General features: G+C 39.6%; 1 protein-coding gene across 9 annotated transcripts in view; it reads left to right on the forward strand.

The window, feature by feature from the left end:
* cep104 (centrosomal protein 104) overlaps positions 1–18727 on the forward strand; it is a 229230-nt gene that overhangs the window by 190888 nt on the left and 19615 nt on the right. For 8 of the 9 annotated variants that reach the window (XM_087980590.1, XM_087980588.1, XM_087980592.1 and 5 more), the window contains one exon: positions 4759–4826. In XM_087980590.1, the coding sequence (XP_087836716.1) occupies positions 4759–4826 (68 nt within the window). Of the gene's footprint in view, positions 1–4758; positions 4827–6244; positions 8778–18727 lie in introns of those variants that run through there. The other variant, XM_087980594.1, reaches the window with a different exon arrangement.

An 18727-nucleotide genomic window follows, 5' to 3' on the forward strand; every position in this document is an offset into this window, starting at 1 on the left:
TGATAAATCTTTTCTGAATCCTCTCCAGTTTAATGATATCCTTCCAATAACAGAGCAACCAGAACTGAACACAATACTCCAGAAGAGGCCTCACTAACATGCTGTACCACCTCAACATAATGACCCAAATCCTATATTCAATGCTTTGAGCAATAAAGGCACATGTGCGAAATGCCTTCTTAACCACCCTGTCTACATCTGAAGCAACCTTCAAAGAATTAGCTATCTGAACCCCTAGGTCTCTCTGTTCTACAATACTACCCAAGGCCCTACTTTGAATTGTATAAGTCCTGCCCTTATTTCTTTTACCACAACATTTTAGTGGTTTTAATTACATCATCTCATTCTTCTGAACCAATATAGCTCCAGTTTACCTAAACTGACCCTCACATAGTTGGTGTCACCAAAGCTTTAGTCTGTGCATCTGGATTCCAGAGGTATGGAACAGAAAAATAGATTCTTTGGTCCACCTCATCTGTGCTGACCAGACGTCGCAATCTGACGTAGTCCCATTTGCCAGCATTTGGCCCTTATCGTTCTTAACCTTACCTATTCATATACCCATCCAGATGCCTTTTAAATGTTGGATTTGTACCCACCTCCACCATTTTCCCTAGCAGCTCATTCCATAAACGTACCATGAAAACGTTACCCCTCGGGACCTTTTTAAATCTTTCCCCTCTCACCCTAAACCTATGCTCTCTGTTTTTTTTGGACTGTCCCAACCTGGGGAAAAGACCTTGGCTGTTCACCTGATCCATGCCTCTCATAATTTTATAAGCCTCTAACCACTCAGTCTCTGACTCTCCTTGGAAAAAAAGCCTCAGCCTGTGCACCCTCTTCCTATAACTCAAACCTTCCAGTCCCAGCAACATTCTTGTAAATCCTTTCTGTACCCTCTCAGGTTTAACATCATCCTTTCTATAGAAGGGCGCTCAAAATTGTACATAGTATTCTAGAAGTGGCCTCATTAACTTTCACTGCCTTCCAATTCACTTGCAAGTATATGACTATCTGACTCTGTGCATTTTCAAAGTACAAACTCGCTGTTCTTTGGTCCTCTATTCACCAAGGCATTTCTGTCATTATGCATGCTGATTTAGGTTGATCCCATACTGCCCTCCATTCTACTTCCCTTAATTCCAAGGGTTGAAAACCTGAGTGGAAATGATGGCCAATTGGTTTAGCCATCTAGCAAGAGCACGTAAACTCTATTCAATCCTGCTCTTGTCAGGCACATACTCATAATTTCCTACTTTTTCTTGCATGGCTTCAACTCCATGTTCCTGTGTGCCCTGATACCATTGTTAGTCGAGAATCTAACCACTTATGCCTTGAAATAGTCAATTACTCTCTCTGCCATTCTCTAAAGAAGGCTCTCAATTCTCTGAGAAAAGATTCCTCCTTATTACACTGTTAAATAAGAAATCCTTGATTTTTTTTAAGCTGTGCTCCATTGTTGTTGTCTCTCCAACAAACGAACCATCCCTCAGAATCTTGTATGTCTCAATTAAAGTCACCTTCTAAACTCAAATGAGAAGAGGCCCATCCTGTCTAGTCGTCCCTCGTAAAATAACCATCCCAGGTATCAGCCAAGTGAACATTTTCTGAACTTGATGTGGCGGTACCAGTGTTAGATGGGGGTGGACAAGTTGAAAATCACATGACATCAGGTTATAGTTCAACAGGTTTATTTGGAAGTACAAGATTTCGCAGCGCTGCTCCTTTGTCAAGTATCTAGCACAGTTGGACAGAATTTATAGCAAAAGGTCATAGTGTCATACACTGATGCAATATATTAAACAAACCTGTGTTAAGTCTTTCATCTTTTAGAATGGGCTGCAGGTTTTGATTCATTAATATGTAAATTCCAGAACTACTTTCAAGTCACATTCCCAAGATAACTTAAGGTTTTATTTTTAAAAAGTGATATCACATCTCAGCTCAGACAATGCATTAAAGGTGTGAGGTTAGAGTCTGTATGTATTCCTGTCTTGAGTCAGACTGGTTCTATTTCCAAAATAGGAATTTATAAATTGCTGTGCCAGACCGGAATGTTCCCTCCCAGTCGGGGACCACTTCAACAGTCAGGGACATTCAGCCTCAAATCTTCGGGTGACTGACCTCCAAGGTGGACTTCTGGATATGCAACGATGCAGAGTGACCGAGCAGAGGCTGAAAGCCAAGTTTGGTACCAATGAGGATGGCCTCAGCTGGGACCTTGGGTTCATGTCACATTACAGGTGACCCCACTACTCTATACACTCTCACACATACACTCACATACATACTCATGCAGTCACACAGTCCGTCTCTCATACACACGCACTCTCTCAGGCGTACGCGCGCACACACAAACACTCACACCAATGCACACACTCTTTTAGGCATATACTCCATCACACTCTCTCTCTCATACTCCCACTCTCTCCGTACCTTACATGCATGCACATATGCATATAAGTCTGTGGGGTGAATTTGTATTTGCAGATACAATCTATTTTGTTCAAAAAGCATACAATCTGTAAGCAATCAATATTTGTTATAATCCATGTGACATGTTATAAATTCTTACTTTGGAAATAGAACCAAAGATTAGAATACATACAGATCCTAACCTCACACCATTAATGCATTTTTTTTACTGAGATGTCACTTTTTTAAAAAGAACCTTAAGTTATCTCGGGAATGTGATTTGACAGAAGCATTACATATTAATGCAGCCCATTCTAAAAGATGACAGATTTAACATCAGTCTAGATTTGTGTAATATATTGCATTAATATATGACACTATGATCTTTTGCTATAAATTCTGTGTCCTATGATCCTACTTGACTAGCTACCTGATGAAGGAGCAACGCTCTGAAAATTTGTACTTCCAAACAAACTTGCTATAACCTGGTGTCATGTGATTTTTAACATTCTCTGAACTATCTCTGCCTTTACTTTTTTTAAGCAAAGAGACCAGAGTTATACATAGTATTCGAGATGAAGGATCACCTGCTGTGTGCAACTGTAACAAAACTCCACTATTTTAATATTTCACTTCCCTTTGCAATAAACAATGATATTTCATTTGTCTTCCTAATTATTTGCTGTACCTGTATACTACCATTTGTGACTTGTGCCAGTACACCCAATTTCCGAGTTCCCCATTGTCTCTCCATTTAACTAATATGGTGCTTTTCTATCCTGTCAGCCAAAGGGGAGAAATTCACACTTTCCTAAGACAAGCCAATATCCAATTCTCAGCTGCAGCCTTCCAGTGCAGCATTAGAATGTAGAGCCATAGTGTACTGAGAAAGTTGTCTGTAAGGCCCTCCTGTTCCCGAACTTTATTCATCATTACACACACGATGAGTTTCGAGAAATGAGAATACGTAGCAATGTAGTGCATTAGGTAGATGCATTTTCAAAAAAGAAATTATTGTCTCCCTCTTAACATTTCCTGGAGTTATAATTAGTTGTGTTATCTTTGTTCAATATACCAGATACAGTTATGAGATATCATTGTATCATCAAAAAAGGGTGGCATGGTGGCTCAGTGATTAGCACTGCTGCTTCACAGTGCCAGGGACCTGGATTCAATTCCAGTCTCGGGCAACTGTTTCAGTGGAGTTTGCACATTCTCGCCTTGTCTGCTTGGGATTCCTCCAGTTGCACCAGTTTTCTCCCATAGTCCAAAGATCTGCAGGTGAGGTGATTGAACATACTAAATTGTCCACATTGTTCAGGAATGTGTAAGTTAAATGGATTAGCCATGGAAAATGTAGGGTTGCAGGGATAGGGTAGGGAGTGGGTCTAGGTGGGATGCTCGTCGGAGAGTTGGTGTGAACTTGGGCGGAAAGGCCTGTTTCCATACTGTAGGGATTCTATAATATGCGAGGAGAAAGTGAGGTCTGCAGACGCTGGAGATCAAAGCTGAAACTTTATTGCTGGAACAGCACAGCAGGTCAGACAGCATCTAGGGAAAAGGAGATTCGACGTTTCGGGCACATGCCCTTCCTCAGGAATTCCTGAGGAAGGGCATGTGCCCGAAACGTCGAATCTCCTTTTCCCTAGATGCTGTCTGACCTGCTGTGCTGTTCCAGCAATAAAGTTTCAGCTTCTATAATATGCGGGTCATCTTACCACTCCTCGCTATAAGCCAGTGGCAGATCCTAAATTTGCTAAGTAAAAATGTGTCTTTTCCTATGACCAGTCTTACCAAATGAGGCAAATTTGTACAAGAATAGCTACTGCCAGTAAATGATACAAGCAATTTTCTGAAGCAATTTAAAGCATTGTTCTCTTTATTAGTAATAATGTCATTTTAAATAATGAAAATGGCAGTTTAACTAATTGACTACAGAATCCAATATGAAACCCCAAAATCCAATTCTTGGATATACCCTGTTAATTTAGCAATACACAAAGAATAGTGAATAAGAGATGTTGGTAAGGGCACCTTTTTTTTTGAAACATAGATTTTTCTTATAAGTAAAACTCATGCAATCTATTTCAGTATTTGGGTTCTTCAATATCAAATGATATCCGACTTGGAAATTGGCCATAAGTGCTTTAATCAGCAGTGTGATTAATCAAGTCAGGGCCACAGATGACATTATTTTGATATATAGTGCACAGACCTATGGGCATCGTGTATATTATAAATGTATGGTGGATACGTTCATATTGAAAGTTGAAAGAAAATATTTTTAAAAATTCAAATTGTTGATATGTAATGTTTAATGTTTTCCTGTAACTCTCTTTGCAGCTGCCAAGCCTGAGAAAGTTGCTAACCACTGTCCACTGTGCCATGAGAACTTCCAGCCAGGGGAGGAGGTAAGAACTTGAAAATGCAGTCAGGCCATAGCACTTGTTCAGCATTCAAGTGCAAAGGTTTCCAATTTATATATTAGAAGAGAAAATGCTTTGTAATCCCCCTTTTTTTGTAAATCTGTTCCAATATTCTCTGTATTTTCTTGCTATATGCTGTTATCGTAAAATTAGCTCTACAGACAGTTGTGGGCAGCTCATCGACTTTGAGTACATTACAGCTGATCCAATATTGTGTAGCCTATGTCCATTTCCAGCAGTGACCCCTGACTGGTGAGGATGATCAGGCTTGGCTTGACGATAGTAAGCTACTTGGAGTTCTTCTTGTGTAATTACAACTGAATAAATTGATTCAGCATGGATTAGGGATTTCATTTAGGAAATGAGTATACTTTAATTTATGCTGCCCAGATACAACCTGGTGGAATCAATCACTTGGCTTACATAAAACCTCCCTGATGGTTATTAATTTTGTTTTTAGTGGTATGAAAACTTGATGAGTGATCTGGTCTATTGTATTATTGTACAGTGATTTATGACATAAGAATAGAGGAGATCTACAGGATTGATCTATTCCACTAGAATATTGTCCAGGCAGTGAATCCAAAAATTCTTTTCAAAATCTCTTTGGCTCAATTAACAAGCTTTTTACGTTTATTCAACTGGAAAATTATGAACATTTTAATTTGGTTTGCAACAGTTAGCAAGTAACTGGATACATGAAAATTTTGACTCAAGAATAATTTAGTTGCTCTAAAGAATTAATTTGTTGACCTCCTCTTGGTTGTACCAGTTAAAATATTTCTGAAAAGGAAATGGTTGAATAATTGATGGTATTTGAGCGTTCTAAGGCTCAGTACTTGTGAAAGTGATTTGCATGCCTTATAGGGGCCCCTTGGTTACTGAGTTGTTTGAACAGTACCAAGGAAGGAAAAATTACCAAGGTTAAAGTCAGTCACGCCAATTAATTTTGTACAACTTGTTCTCAGAACAAAGGGGAGTCATGGCAGTTGATGAACCAGGGAAGGTAATGCCACTAAACATATAATCTAGAATTATTAACGTTTTGGGGCCATGAAATTGGATCCTGCCATGTCCAGTGATGAAATTTGAATTCAATCAAAATCTCAATTGAAAAGTTGGCAGTAATTACTGCCAATTGCTGTAAACGCATTGGTTAGTTAATGTTCATTAGGAAAGGAAATCTGCCATTCTTACCTGGCCTGGCCTCCACGTTATTCCACATGCACGGCATTGTGGTTAACTTTTAACTGGCCTGATGAGCCACTTTGTTTTACCAAACGGCTACAAAGTCTAAAGAAAAGACTGAAACTGGCTTGACCACCTCTCATTGATCTAAGAACTGAAAAGTAAATTGCAACAAGCCATATTGACTCTGCAAATTCCTCCTTGTCAACATCTAGGTATTTTATCAAAATTGGGAGAGCTGTGTCGCAGACTACTTGAGCAACAACCTGACATAATCCTGTTCGTGTTTAAAAATGTTTCAGGCACAGGCATCACAATCCCTGGTTATCTCTTGTCCCACTGGCTGGCCAGAAGCACCAGAGGTGACAGCGTATTGATGTACAATCTTGAAGGAGTTGCTCTAGGAGTTCTCAATATTGTGGATTCCCAAAATCTCATGGCATCTGGTTAAACATGAGCAAGGAAATCACTGCTAATTACCACATCTTACTTCCCTTCAGCTGATGAATCCATGCTGCTCAGAATTGAACACTTGTTCAATGATGGGGAGCCCAGCACTTCATTGCTAATGTCAAAGTTGCAGAGTTTACATTCATATTGAGCCAGAAGTACTGAGTGGATGATCATTTCAACTGCTTAAAAATCACAAATACCAGTTTTTCAGCAATTCGATTCACTCAAATGATACCATTAAAATGTTGAAGGCACCGAGTATAGGTAAGGCTATGGTCCCGGACAATATTCCAGCGCTAGTACTGAACATTTATGTTTCAGGGCTAACTGTGCCTCAAGTGAAGCTTGTTCCAATACAGCTACAACACTGGTGTGGAAAATTGCCAAAATGTATCCTGTGCCCAAGAAGCAGGATAAATCTAACTCTGACAGTCGTTGCTCTGTCAGTCTAATCTCAATCATCAGTAAAGTGATGGAAGAGATTATTGGCAGTGCTATTAAGCAACAGTAACTCAGGAATAACCCACTTACTAGTGCTCAGGTTGTAATTTGATAAGCCCACTTGGCTTCAGACCTTATTGCAGCCTTGCTCCAAACGTGAACAAAAGTTTCAATACAAAGGTGGGGGTGACGTCAACATGACATTTGGATCAAGAAGCCCAAGCTAAATTAAGTTATTACATTAAGAATTGGGGGGAAACCTCTTGCTAGTTAAAGCCAAATCTAATAGAAAGGAAGCTGGCTATGCCTGTCAGAGGTCAATCATCACAGCTCAAGGACAACTTTGCAGGAGTTCCTCTAGGTATTATCCTAGGATCAACTATCTTTGGCTGCTTTATCAATGACCTTTCCTCCATCATAATGTCAAAAGTCTGGATATTCATTGACTGTGCAATGTTCAGCACCATTCATGACACCTCAGATACTGAAGCAGTCTGTGTTCAAATGCAAGATGATATAGAGGGTTGGGCTGAAAAGTGGCAAGTAATATTAGTGCCGCAAAAAAGCCAGGAAGTGGCCATCTTCAACAAGAGAAAATCTAAGCATTGCCCCTGCTGTTCATTGGCATTACCATTGCTGGATACTCCATTGGCAACATCTTGGGGTTACCTTTGACCAGAAACTTAACTGAAATAGTCATATAAATATGCAGGTGCAAGAGCAATCAGAGGCTAGGAAATTTGTGATAACTCTTCCTGCTTCCCCATTACCTATCCATGTACAAGGCACATGTCAGGAGTATGATTATAACACTCTCCATTTGGCGGGATAGATGCATCACCAACAATACTCAAGAAGTTTAACATTATTCAGTTCAAAGCAGGCCGCTTGCTTGTATCCCTGCACCACCTTGAACTTTTGCCACAGTGAGAGCGATGTGGACCATCAGAAAGACTGCCTATGTCAAATTACCTCGATTTCTTCAACTTATTCAAACTCCTGTTGATCTGATTCTACTCTGCATCAAGTATAATTCATCCTTCAAGTCGGTCCTTAAGTCTCCAAATCCCATCCTTATATGGATTTCAATCCTTTCAAGTCGCCTCACCATTTTGTATTTGTAGTCTCCAACAACCCTGCATCCCATCACTGAATTCTCTTTACTCAGTCTCCACCCCAAAATTAATTTGCCTCTCCCTTTGATCTACCTATGATGGCCTTGCCTACACAACCAAGGTTTCTTTCACTGAAATTTCAATGTTTTCCACTTAAGAACCTCCCTAAAATTCAGCTTTGCTTAACTGTTCCATATTACAAATTAGGCAACAATTTTAAAATTATAATCCTAATTAAAGGGTCTCAGTGACACTCATAAATGACTCAAGGTTCATTTTCACAATTTAGTTGTCCCTGAGTCACTCAGCTTGCATAACATGCAGTGTAGGCCTGGAAGGATTGTAGCCAAGTAAATTTCTTTTTTTCACTGGAATAAACTACTGTAAACTGTGATGTTGAATCTTAGTGAAATTCCTCACACTGTAATGGTGTCGTGAAGTTTGGTAATCTCTGTTCAATACCTGTTGCATACTTACAATCTCACATAGTAGGAATTTTTAAGATTCCAATTCTGGCAAGTTAATAAGCACCTGTACTGCAGCAAGCAAATAACTGCTTAAAATTTTGCTTGGCAGTGGCCTGATTTGTAATAGATTTCTCTCTAGGCGTGGTATTACAAAAGTAGCATTCAAAGGTCATTCTTTTTTGTAGAATAAGCAGAATATTATTGCCTAAGAGAATCCGGTGTGATATGAGTATCTATGTTATGTATTTATTTACCTTTGCAATATTAAAGATGTATAATATTAACATGTCAAATGATTCCTTATTGCATCATTTCTCAAAAGACCATAATGTAAGTGCGTCATTGCCAATGAAATATTATGGGTATGTCAAACTGTTATAAAAGACTCATTGTAAAAGCCAGATAAGTTGGCAGGATCGTTTGCTGTAGGATTGGTTATCCTAGTAGCTCATAATTTTGTTAACCTATTATCTGCTGCTGTGAGAATTCTTGGAGTTTACACTTAATGCTCATACAACTAAGACCATCTATTACCATCTTTGTATCATTACTGTTTACAGCCCCTCTCTAAGCTCACCTGCTGCTGAAACCATCACTCATTCCTTCAGAGTTTACTATTCCAGTGTATTGCTGAAAATGTGTTGCTGGAAAAACGCAGCAGGTCAGGCAGCATCCAGGGAACAGGAGAATCAAGGTTTCGGGCATAAGCCCTTCTTCAGGAATGATATTCCAGTGTATTCCTAACTGGCCTCCCACATTCTGTAAACATGAAATCGTCCAAAATGTAGTTGTGCACATCTTAATTTGCAGCAAGTTCCAGACCTTTATCAACCCTATGCTAATTGATTTGCATTGGATACCCTTCAAGTGAATATTGTTTCTAAATTCTCATTATTATCAGTCCTTTCCTAGCCTTAAACTTTCTATTTGTATATTCTCTGAAAACCCCACAACCACCCATGATACTTGTTCTCTTCAAATTCTGCAGTCCTGTGCCTCTCCAGTTCTAATTGTTCCACTGCAAGTGGCTGTGCCTTTGGGTATCCAGATCCAAAGGCTCTGGAATATCTTACATCTGGCTCATTCCTCCTTCAAGACACTAAGAACATTGAACAGTACAGCACAGGAATGGGTCCTTTGACCCATGACGTCGTACTGAACATGACGCCAAATTAAACAAATCCCTTATGCCTGCCTTGGTCTATATCCCACCATTCTTTGCATATTTGTGCAAAGACCCTTAAACGCCTCTATCGTATCTGTCTGTGTCATCACCTCTGGTAGCATGTTTCAGATTGCTACCACACTCTGTGGTTTAAAAAATAACTTACCCCTCACATCTCCTTTGAACTTTCCCCCTCTTACTTTAAATGAATGCCCTGTCGTATTAGACATTTCAGGTCTGGGAAAACGATTCTGACCATCAACACTATCAGTGCATCTCATAATTTTATAGACTTCTATCATTTTTTCCATTAGCTTCCACTGCTCCAGAGAGAACAACCTGAGTTTTTCTAGCCTCTCCTTTATAGCTTAAAACCTCTAATCCAGACAGCATCCTGGTAAATCTCTTCTGTACCTTCTCTGAAGCCTCCATATCCTTCCTATAATGTGGGAACCAGAACTAAATGCAATATCCAAAGTGTGACCTAACCAAAGTCTGATAAAGCTGCAACACGATATCCTGACGTTTGTACTCAGTGCCCCACCAATAAAGGCAAGCATGCCATATGCCTTCTTTACCACCCTATCTACTTGTGCAGCATCTCACACTTATCCAAGTTGAACTCCATCTGCCATTTCTCCACCTATATCTGCAACTGATCTATATCTGACTGTATCCTTTGACAACCTTCTACACGATCCACAAACAGCAGAGGTCCCAGTGCGGCTACCTGAAGAATACCACTAGTCATGGACCTCCAGTCAGAAAAATATCTTTCCACCACTGCACTGTGCCTTTTATGGGCAAACCAATTCTGAATCCAAGCCGACCGTGCCGGACCTTGTCAAAAGCCTTATTAAAATCCATGTAAATAATATCCAATGCTCCACCTTCATGGATCACCTTCGACACTGCCTCAAAATTCAATCAAGTTAGTAAGACATGACCTGCTCTACACATAGCAATGCTGACTGTCCCTAATTAGACCATGCTTTTCCAAATGCGCATCAATCCTATCCATAAGAATTCTCTCCAATAGCTTCTCATCTACCAATGGTCTAAAGTTTCCTGGATTATGTCTATTTCCCTTCTTAAACAGAGAAACAGTGTTAACACTTGCCAGTTCTCTGGGATCTCTCCAGTGGCTAGCGAGGATGTCAAGGCCCCAGCAACCTCCTCTCTTGTCTTTCTCAGTAACCTGGGGTAGATCCCATCAGGCCTTCAGGATCTATCCACATTAATGCTTTCAAGAGACCCAACACCACTTCTTTCTTGATCTCAAAATGCTCCTGCATTTTAGCTTGCTCAATACTAACCTCACTCTCCTCCATGTCCTTCTCCTGGGTGAATACCAGTGCAAAGTACTTCTTTCAGATCTTGTCCTCATCCTATCCTAGAGTGGTCTTACTTTCTCAGTAGTTAGCCTCTTGCTTTTAATGTATGTACAGAATACCTTGGGATTCTCTTTAACTCTATTTGCCAAGGTCATTTCATGGCCCCTTCTTGCTCTCCTAACTCCCTGCACTTGGCAAACAAATCTTTTCTGCATGCTTTAAGAGCATTATTCCTAAGGTTCAATGTCTAGAATTGAACACACACCAGCCGGTGCCCAAAATTTAATAAAACGTATTCTTTTCTTTCCTTTTGCTTCTATTACGTAGGAGGCCTTCGAAAGTGTGATGATGAGAGTTCAGAGGCATTATATTCCTCTTAGAGTGAAAGGCATCGCTGGTAAGGTTAGGGAACAATGGATGAATATAGATAGTGAAGTTCTCGTCAAGAATAAAAAGAAATCCGATCTGGCCAACTTGGAACGACTGGTCTCTCGAAGAGTATAAAGTGTGTATGGGTATTCTTAAGATGCAAATGAGGAAAGCAATGATAGGATATGAGACCCTTGGCAGATAAGGTTAAAGGTAATCTAGAAAGATTCTACAAATACATTAAGAGCAAAAGAGCATTTCGAGAGAGTAGGACCACTAAAAGATCAACGAGGTTGGCTTTGTGTTGAACCTCAGGAGATGAGAGAGATACTAAATGAATATTTTATGTTAATTTTTACTCTTGAGATAGAAATAGAGGCTAGAGAACTCGGGGAAATAAATATTGATGTTTTGAAAACATTACAGAGGAGGAAGTGCTGGAGGTCTTAGAAAACACAAAGGTAGGTAAATCTCTAGGACATGATTAGGTATATCCCAGGATGTTGTGGGAAGTTAGAGAGGAAATTGCAGGGCCTCTAGCAGAAATATTTATGTCATCTATATAAACACGGGTGAAATGCTGAACGACTGGAAGGTGCCTAATGTTGTGCATTGTTAGGAAAGCTTGTAAGGAAACTGAAACCCATGAGTCTGACATTGGTAATGGGTAAGTTTAAGGTGATTCTGAAAGATAGAATTTACATCCAGTTAGAGAGGCAAAGATTGATTAGGGATAGTTGGCATGGTTTTGTGCAAAGAAAATAGTGTCTGACAAACGTGGTTGATTTTTTTTTAATAAAGTAACCAAAAATTGATGAGCGCAGAATAATAGAAATTGTTTGCTTGGAATTTAGTAAAGCCTTTGACAAAGTTCAGCACGGTAGACTAATTAGTAGTTAGATCACATGGAATTTAGGCTGAACATGTCAATTAAGGGTCATATTTTTAAGGTGAGAAGAGAAAATTTTAAAAAGGACGTGAGGGGCAACTTTATTTACACAGTAGTTTGTGTGTGAAATGAACTACCAGAGAATGAGGTGCCGGGTACAAGTTACAATATTTTTTTTAAAATTTGGATACGTTAATGAATCAGCAGTGTTTGGAGAGGTAAGGGCCAAGCACAGGCCGATAGGACCAGCTTGGTTTGGGAACATGAACAGTGTGGACTAGTTGGACCGAAGTATCTGTTTTCCTGCTATATGACTCTAACAAAGTTAAGAATGTGATGTTTTATTTAAAGATTCCTTAATTCATTCTGCCACTTCTCATGATTTGTGTAAATATACATCCAAATCTCGGTTCCTGCGTGCCTTTTAAAATTGTGTAGTTTAATTTGATGTAATAAACAACTGTTCATCACTATACTTTGCTTTCCATCACTTCAGCAATTGTGGCATCCACACTCCATATTTTGGTAAGTCTATTATATGACTCTTCTCAGCCCGACTTGGACTCCAATAAGTTGAAAACCCTAACTGCCAAAATGCGCTACATTTTCTGGTTCTGTTCTCTCCCTGGCTGAACTAGTTGCTTCATTGGTATCTCTTAATTTAAATATAATTATATTGTGTTCATGAGATGTGGGTCTTGTTGGCTAGACCAGAATCTGTGACTAATTGTCCTGGAGAAGATGATGATGAGCTGCTTTGTTGAAGCTGCTGCATTCTTAGGTGTAGAGGTACACACATGCTTTAAGGAGGGAATTCCAAGTTCTGACTCAACAACAGTGAAGGAGGACTGAAAACCTTCCAAGGCAGGATGGAGAGAAACTTGCAAATGGTGGCATTCCCATATTTCTATTACCCTTGTCCTTCCACGTGTTCGAGGTCACGGGTTTGAATAGTCTCTGAGGAGTCTTAGTGAGTTATTGCAGTGCATCTTGTAGATGGTGCTCACTGATGCCACTATGCTTTGGTGGTGATGGTAGTACATATTTAAAATGGTAGATGGGATATCAATCAAGTGGATTGTTTTGCCCTGCATTTGAGAGCTTCTTGAGTGTTGTTACAGTTGCACACTTCAAGATCAGTGGAGTCTATTCCATCACGCTCCTGACTTGTGCCTTGTAGATTGTGAGATGAGGTTTATTTAAACCTAGATTTATTATCTCAGCTGAATGACACTGTAGTGCTTCGAAAGCTAGTGCCTCCAAATAAATCTGTGTTTTGTGATTTTTAACTTTGTGCTCTATTCCCAGTATTGTTCCCAGTTATAGAAATGTAGAATCATGTAGTACAGAAGAGGACCTTCAGCCCATCAAGTCTCTACTACCAAAAACATACTACTACCTATACTGGCCCACTTGTCCATAGTCTTGAATATTATGACACTTCAAACACTCATCCAAATACTTTTAAAGGTGGTGAGGTTTCCTGCCTCAACTATGCTCCAGGCAGTGCCTTACAGACCCCACCACCCTTTGGGTGAAAGAGATTTTCCTCAAATTCCCCCAAAACTTCTTGGCTATCAAAGTTTATGCCCCCTAGTTCTTGATCCTTTGACTAAGGGGAGCTGCTGCTTTTTTAGGGTAGTGAATCTGTAGAATTCTTTTCGGCAGAGAGCTGTAAAGACTGGCACGTTATTTATATTCAGAATGAGATTAGATATTTTTAATCAGTAAGGGAATCAGAGTTTAATGGTAAAAAGCAAAATAGTGATTTCAGGATTATCAGATCAATTGTTATCTCATTGAGTTGTACAGTAGATTTGATGGAAGTCATTCAGCCCATCTGTTCTTATATGTTATGACTTAATAGACTTTGCCAGAATTATATTTGCCACTATTCAGCCATCTGGATGTTGTCCATACATATGGCCATGGACAACTTCAATACCTGAAGAGTATAAGTAATACTGAAAATTGTGCAATCATCAGCAAACATCCCCATTTCTGACATTACATTGAAAGTAAGGTGATTGATGAAGCAGTTGAAGGTCATTGGGCCTCCTTCGTGTTAGGTATGACTCCAGCCAGCATGTGATGGCAGGAAATTAACTGGTTCTGAGGTAAAGTTGTGTGCAGCTTACTGACCCATTAAATCCCAGCCTCAATTTCACTTTGAGATTGGAATATGCTCAACATTGACCTCCTGAGAGTTTGTAAGTATTATCTATCTATTACTGTTTCATACTTTTGGATGTAGATTTGCTCGCTGAGCTGAAAGGTTGATTTCCAGATTTTTCATTATCTTATTGGTCCATTTTCAGTGGACTTTATGCAAAGCAATGCTGAAACTTGCTGCTTTCTATTTATATGTGTGGAATTCTTTGGGTTGGTGATGTCATTTCCTTTAGTGATGTTATTTCCTGTGGTGAAGTCACTTCCTGCTCCTTTTCTCAGGGGGTGGTAGATGAGGTCTAACTTGATGTGTTTGTTGATAGAGTTCTGGTTGGGATGCCATGCTTCTAGGAATTCTTGTGCATGTCTTTGTTTGGCTCGTCCTAGGATGGATGTATTGCCCCAGTCGAAGTGGTGTCCTTCCTCATCCGTATGTGAGGATACTAGTGAGAGAGGGTCATGTCTTTTTGTGGCTAGTTGGTGTTCATGTATCCTGGTGGCTAGTTTTCTGCCTGTTTGACCAATGTATTGTTTGTTGCAGTCCTTGCATAGTATTTTGTAAATGGCGTTAGTTTTGCTCATTGTCTGTATAGGGTCTTTCAAGTTCATTAGCTGCAGTTTTAGTGTATTGGTGGGTTTGTGGGCTACCATGATGCCAAGGTGTCTGAGTAGTCTGGCAGTCATTTCTGAGATGTCTTTGATGTAGGGGAGAGTGGCTAGGGTTTCTGGACATGTTTTGTCTGCTTGTTTGGATTTGTTGCTGAGAAATCGGAGGACTGTGTTCATTGGGTACCCATTCTTTTTGAACACACGGTATAGGTGATTTTCCTCTTCTCTCCATAGTTCCTTTGTGCTGCAGTGTGTGTTGGCTCTTTGAAATAATGTTCTGATACAACTTCATTTGTGGGTGTTGGAATGATTGCTTCTATAGTTCAATATTTGGTCTGTATGTGTTGTTTTTCTGTAGACACTGGTTTGAAGTTCCCCATTGGCTGTTCACTGTACTGTGACATCTAGGAATGGCAGTTTGTTGTTGTTTTCCTCCTTTTTGGTGGATTTTATGCCAGCAAGGGTATTATTGATGATCATCAAGCTAGTGGACCTATGCCTTACCACCCACTTGACTTTCAACGACAAAACTTACAGACAAACCAATGGAACACCCATTGGATCTCTGATATCAGGGCTCTTAGCAGAAGCAGTATTGCAGAGACATGAGCAAACAGCTCTGCCAACCATCCAACCCAAACTCTGGATCCGCTACGTGGATGACACCTTTGTCATCACTAAACGAAACAAGTTAGAGGAAACCTTCAAGACCATCAATAATACTCTTACTGGCAAAACATTCACCAAAGAGGAGAAAAACAACAACAAACTGCCATTACGAGATGTCACAGTAGATCGAACAGCCAATGGGAAACTTCAAACCAGCATCTACAGAAAAACAACACATACAGACCAAATATTGAACTATAGAAGCAATCATCCTAACACCCACAAAAGCTGTATCAGCTACATCCAAAACCTCAACCTGAGCTACAAATCTTCTCAAAACTTGCTCCTGTTTCATACTATTTTAGGGCAGTGTATTGTTATGAGGACACCGTCTCAACACCCTTTTGCTTTTGTGCAGTAGAGGTCCCAGCAGATGAGTTGGTAGCACATTGTTGATGTAATACCTCAGCCAACAGCTCATGAAAAAGCTTAAGTACTTAAGCAGTTGGTGTCAGCAACTGATTTTTCTCCATCAGTTACATTCATTATGGTTTTTGTATGACGTTTGCCAGTAATGACTTTCTTTGTATTGGATCTGCTGGTGAAACCACTTTACTTTCATATGTCTTTACAAGTCCTGGGTCTTGAACACAAAGGCTTATAAGACAGTCAGAAATGAATGTCTAAATAACAAGAAATTACATTTTGTTCCAGCATGTAATTATCTGAAAAGGTGTGTAAATTAGATTGTGCAACTTTAAAAAGAAAACTTAACATCAGATACTATCTAATAAATATGCAGAATGATGTGTCCATACTAGTGTCTGTTGGGAATGCACAGCCTGTCATTCTATGCGCACTCCACTCCTGGCAGCAACAGTCTTTATGTTGCCATAATGTAGGTGAAATGGATAAGTCCAGATAACCTTGAATATTGAATGATGTACACAATTGAATAAGGGAAAAAGAAAGAAGCTTATGGCAGCGAATGCCCTAAAGGAAGTGCATAGGGTTACTTAAAATTTGGGGAGAGAAGAGGCAGCATGGAAAAACAGTAGTGAGTAACACCAAGAGAAAATTTCTATGAATTTTAAACTATCTTAGTAGCAAGAGAATAACCAGGGTAAGAGTAGGACCCATTAGGAGTCAAGGTGGCAATGTATATGTGGATCCGAAGGTTTTAAATGAATACTTTGTGCCTCTCTACAGTAAATACAAGTACAATCATCAGGGAGATCGGACTGTAACATTGTTGAACAAATTTAGCATTGAGCGAGGTGTTAATGGGTTCTGGTCCAAAAAGAGAAATATCTGTGTTTCTTTTATGTGATAATAGAAATATTACATTCTTCCTACTTGTGTAGTCAACATGTTGGCCTGGATTTAATGTTTTCCCCACCGGGCATGTTTTTGTTAATTATATGTAAAATACATCAAGCGGCTATTCCATTGCCTTTTCACCAATTTCTGAAATACGCTAAGTGGGCAAGTGCCATAATTGGCAGCCCAACTGCTATATTTGAAGAACTATTAATGAGTCAATTGTACCTCTTATAAAGCTCGCTGACCTTGATAATAAGCAACTCATGCCATATTGTGTTTGATGCGGGCAGCTGGCCTTTATAAAATAATTTTTTTTACTAGGGCAAATGGAAGGGCAGATGCTCTCCTCTAAGAGTTTGTCCCATATCTCCAACTTGCCACTTGTCTTTCACCAGTGATCTGCTGGGCCTTTGTCATGCATGTCCCATGTCACTACTGAGTCTTTGCGTGCTGAAACTAATGGAGTTGTCAGGCGATTAGATTGAAGCTGAAAAATGTGTTGCTGGAAAAGCGCAGCAGGTCAGGCAGCATCCAAGGAGCAGGAGAATCGACGTTTCGGGCATAAGCCCTTCTTCCCTTTTCCCCGAAACGTCAATTCTCCTGCTCCTTGGATGCTGCCTGACCGGCTGCGCTTTTCCAGCAACACATTTTTCAGCTCTGATCTCCAGCATCTGCAGACCTCACTTTCTCCTAGACGATTAGATTGGCTGAGAGCTCCAGTAAGTGGGACTTCCTCCAATTGGGGGGTACAAGTCCACTGTCCACTGATTTGCCCATCCACAATGCACAGTGGCTGCAGGGTGGACTTCTCTACTGTCAGTTGGCTGTTAACCAAATATTCTTCAATCAGGGGTCAATAGTTACCCATCTGTGTAACATTTAGCACATTTTAAGAACAGATGTAAAAATGTTAAATTTTAGAACCTGTGTTTTACCAATTAACTGTTTCATTAAAGATAGTCAACATTAATTTTCATGACTCCAGAATAATAAAAACTAAACTGCTTGCAGTAAAAATAATGAAACTTTTAGGGATTTAAACTGTCATAAATCTACTGTAGTTGCACCATGTTTAGAAAAAAGATATTTAAAAGAGAGTTCTATCAATAGTTCCTGTCTAGTATTGGAAGGAAAATGATCTTGTAAGTTGTATCCCTTGCATTGATATATAAAAAATGTGGTTAAATACCATATGTGTTGAAGTGCAAGTTCTCTAATAATGGGTGCTGATGTGAAAACAATCAATCTGTTTATGTGATCTGTGACTGTCAGGTGGAACTTTAACATTTGAGGATAGTGTTAATCATATTGAACTAAGCTTCAACATAGTTGACAACGCACACCTGCATACTAGTTCACGTTCAAAGTAAACTTTTTCCCTTTTGCACAGTATACTCTTTCAGATTTTCCTGAGGAATTTTGGCACTCTGACTTGATGTTTGCCAACACTAAAGCAGTATTATTGTGAAGCTTTGGAAAATATAAGTAGGTGATCATTAGCGCAAGTGCAACCTGTGTTAGTAAAACCAAAATGGTGAAAAATTGTTTATGGGATTAATTAACCTTATACCGAAAACAAATGGACAGTTCAGCTCTACCTTATTCTCAAGCGGTCTAGACTTATTATTCACCATTTAATTTTTCATTCATTTATTTTGGCTTGGTATCCAGCTTCTAGAACAATCGAAGACTGTACTCTGGCAGCAAGGGGATCTACTTTTCGAACAAGTGCCCCATTTTCAGTTGTACAGTCTG

Source organism: Chiloscyllium plagiosum, unplaced genomic scaffold (genome assembly GCF_037043375.1).
Source record: "Chiloscyllium plagiosum isolate Xiang-an unplaced genomic scaffold, Cpla_swu_hap1 HiC_scaffold_37, whole genome shotgun sequence".
In the NCBI taxonomy this organism is placed as follows: domain Eukaryota; kingdom Metazoa; phylum Chordata; class Chondrichthyes; order Orectolobiformes; family Hemiscylliidae; genus Chiloscyllium; species Chiloscyllium plagiosum.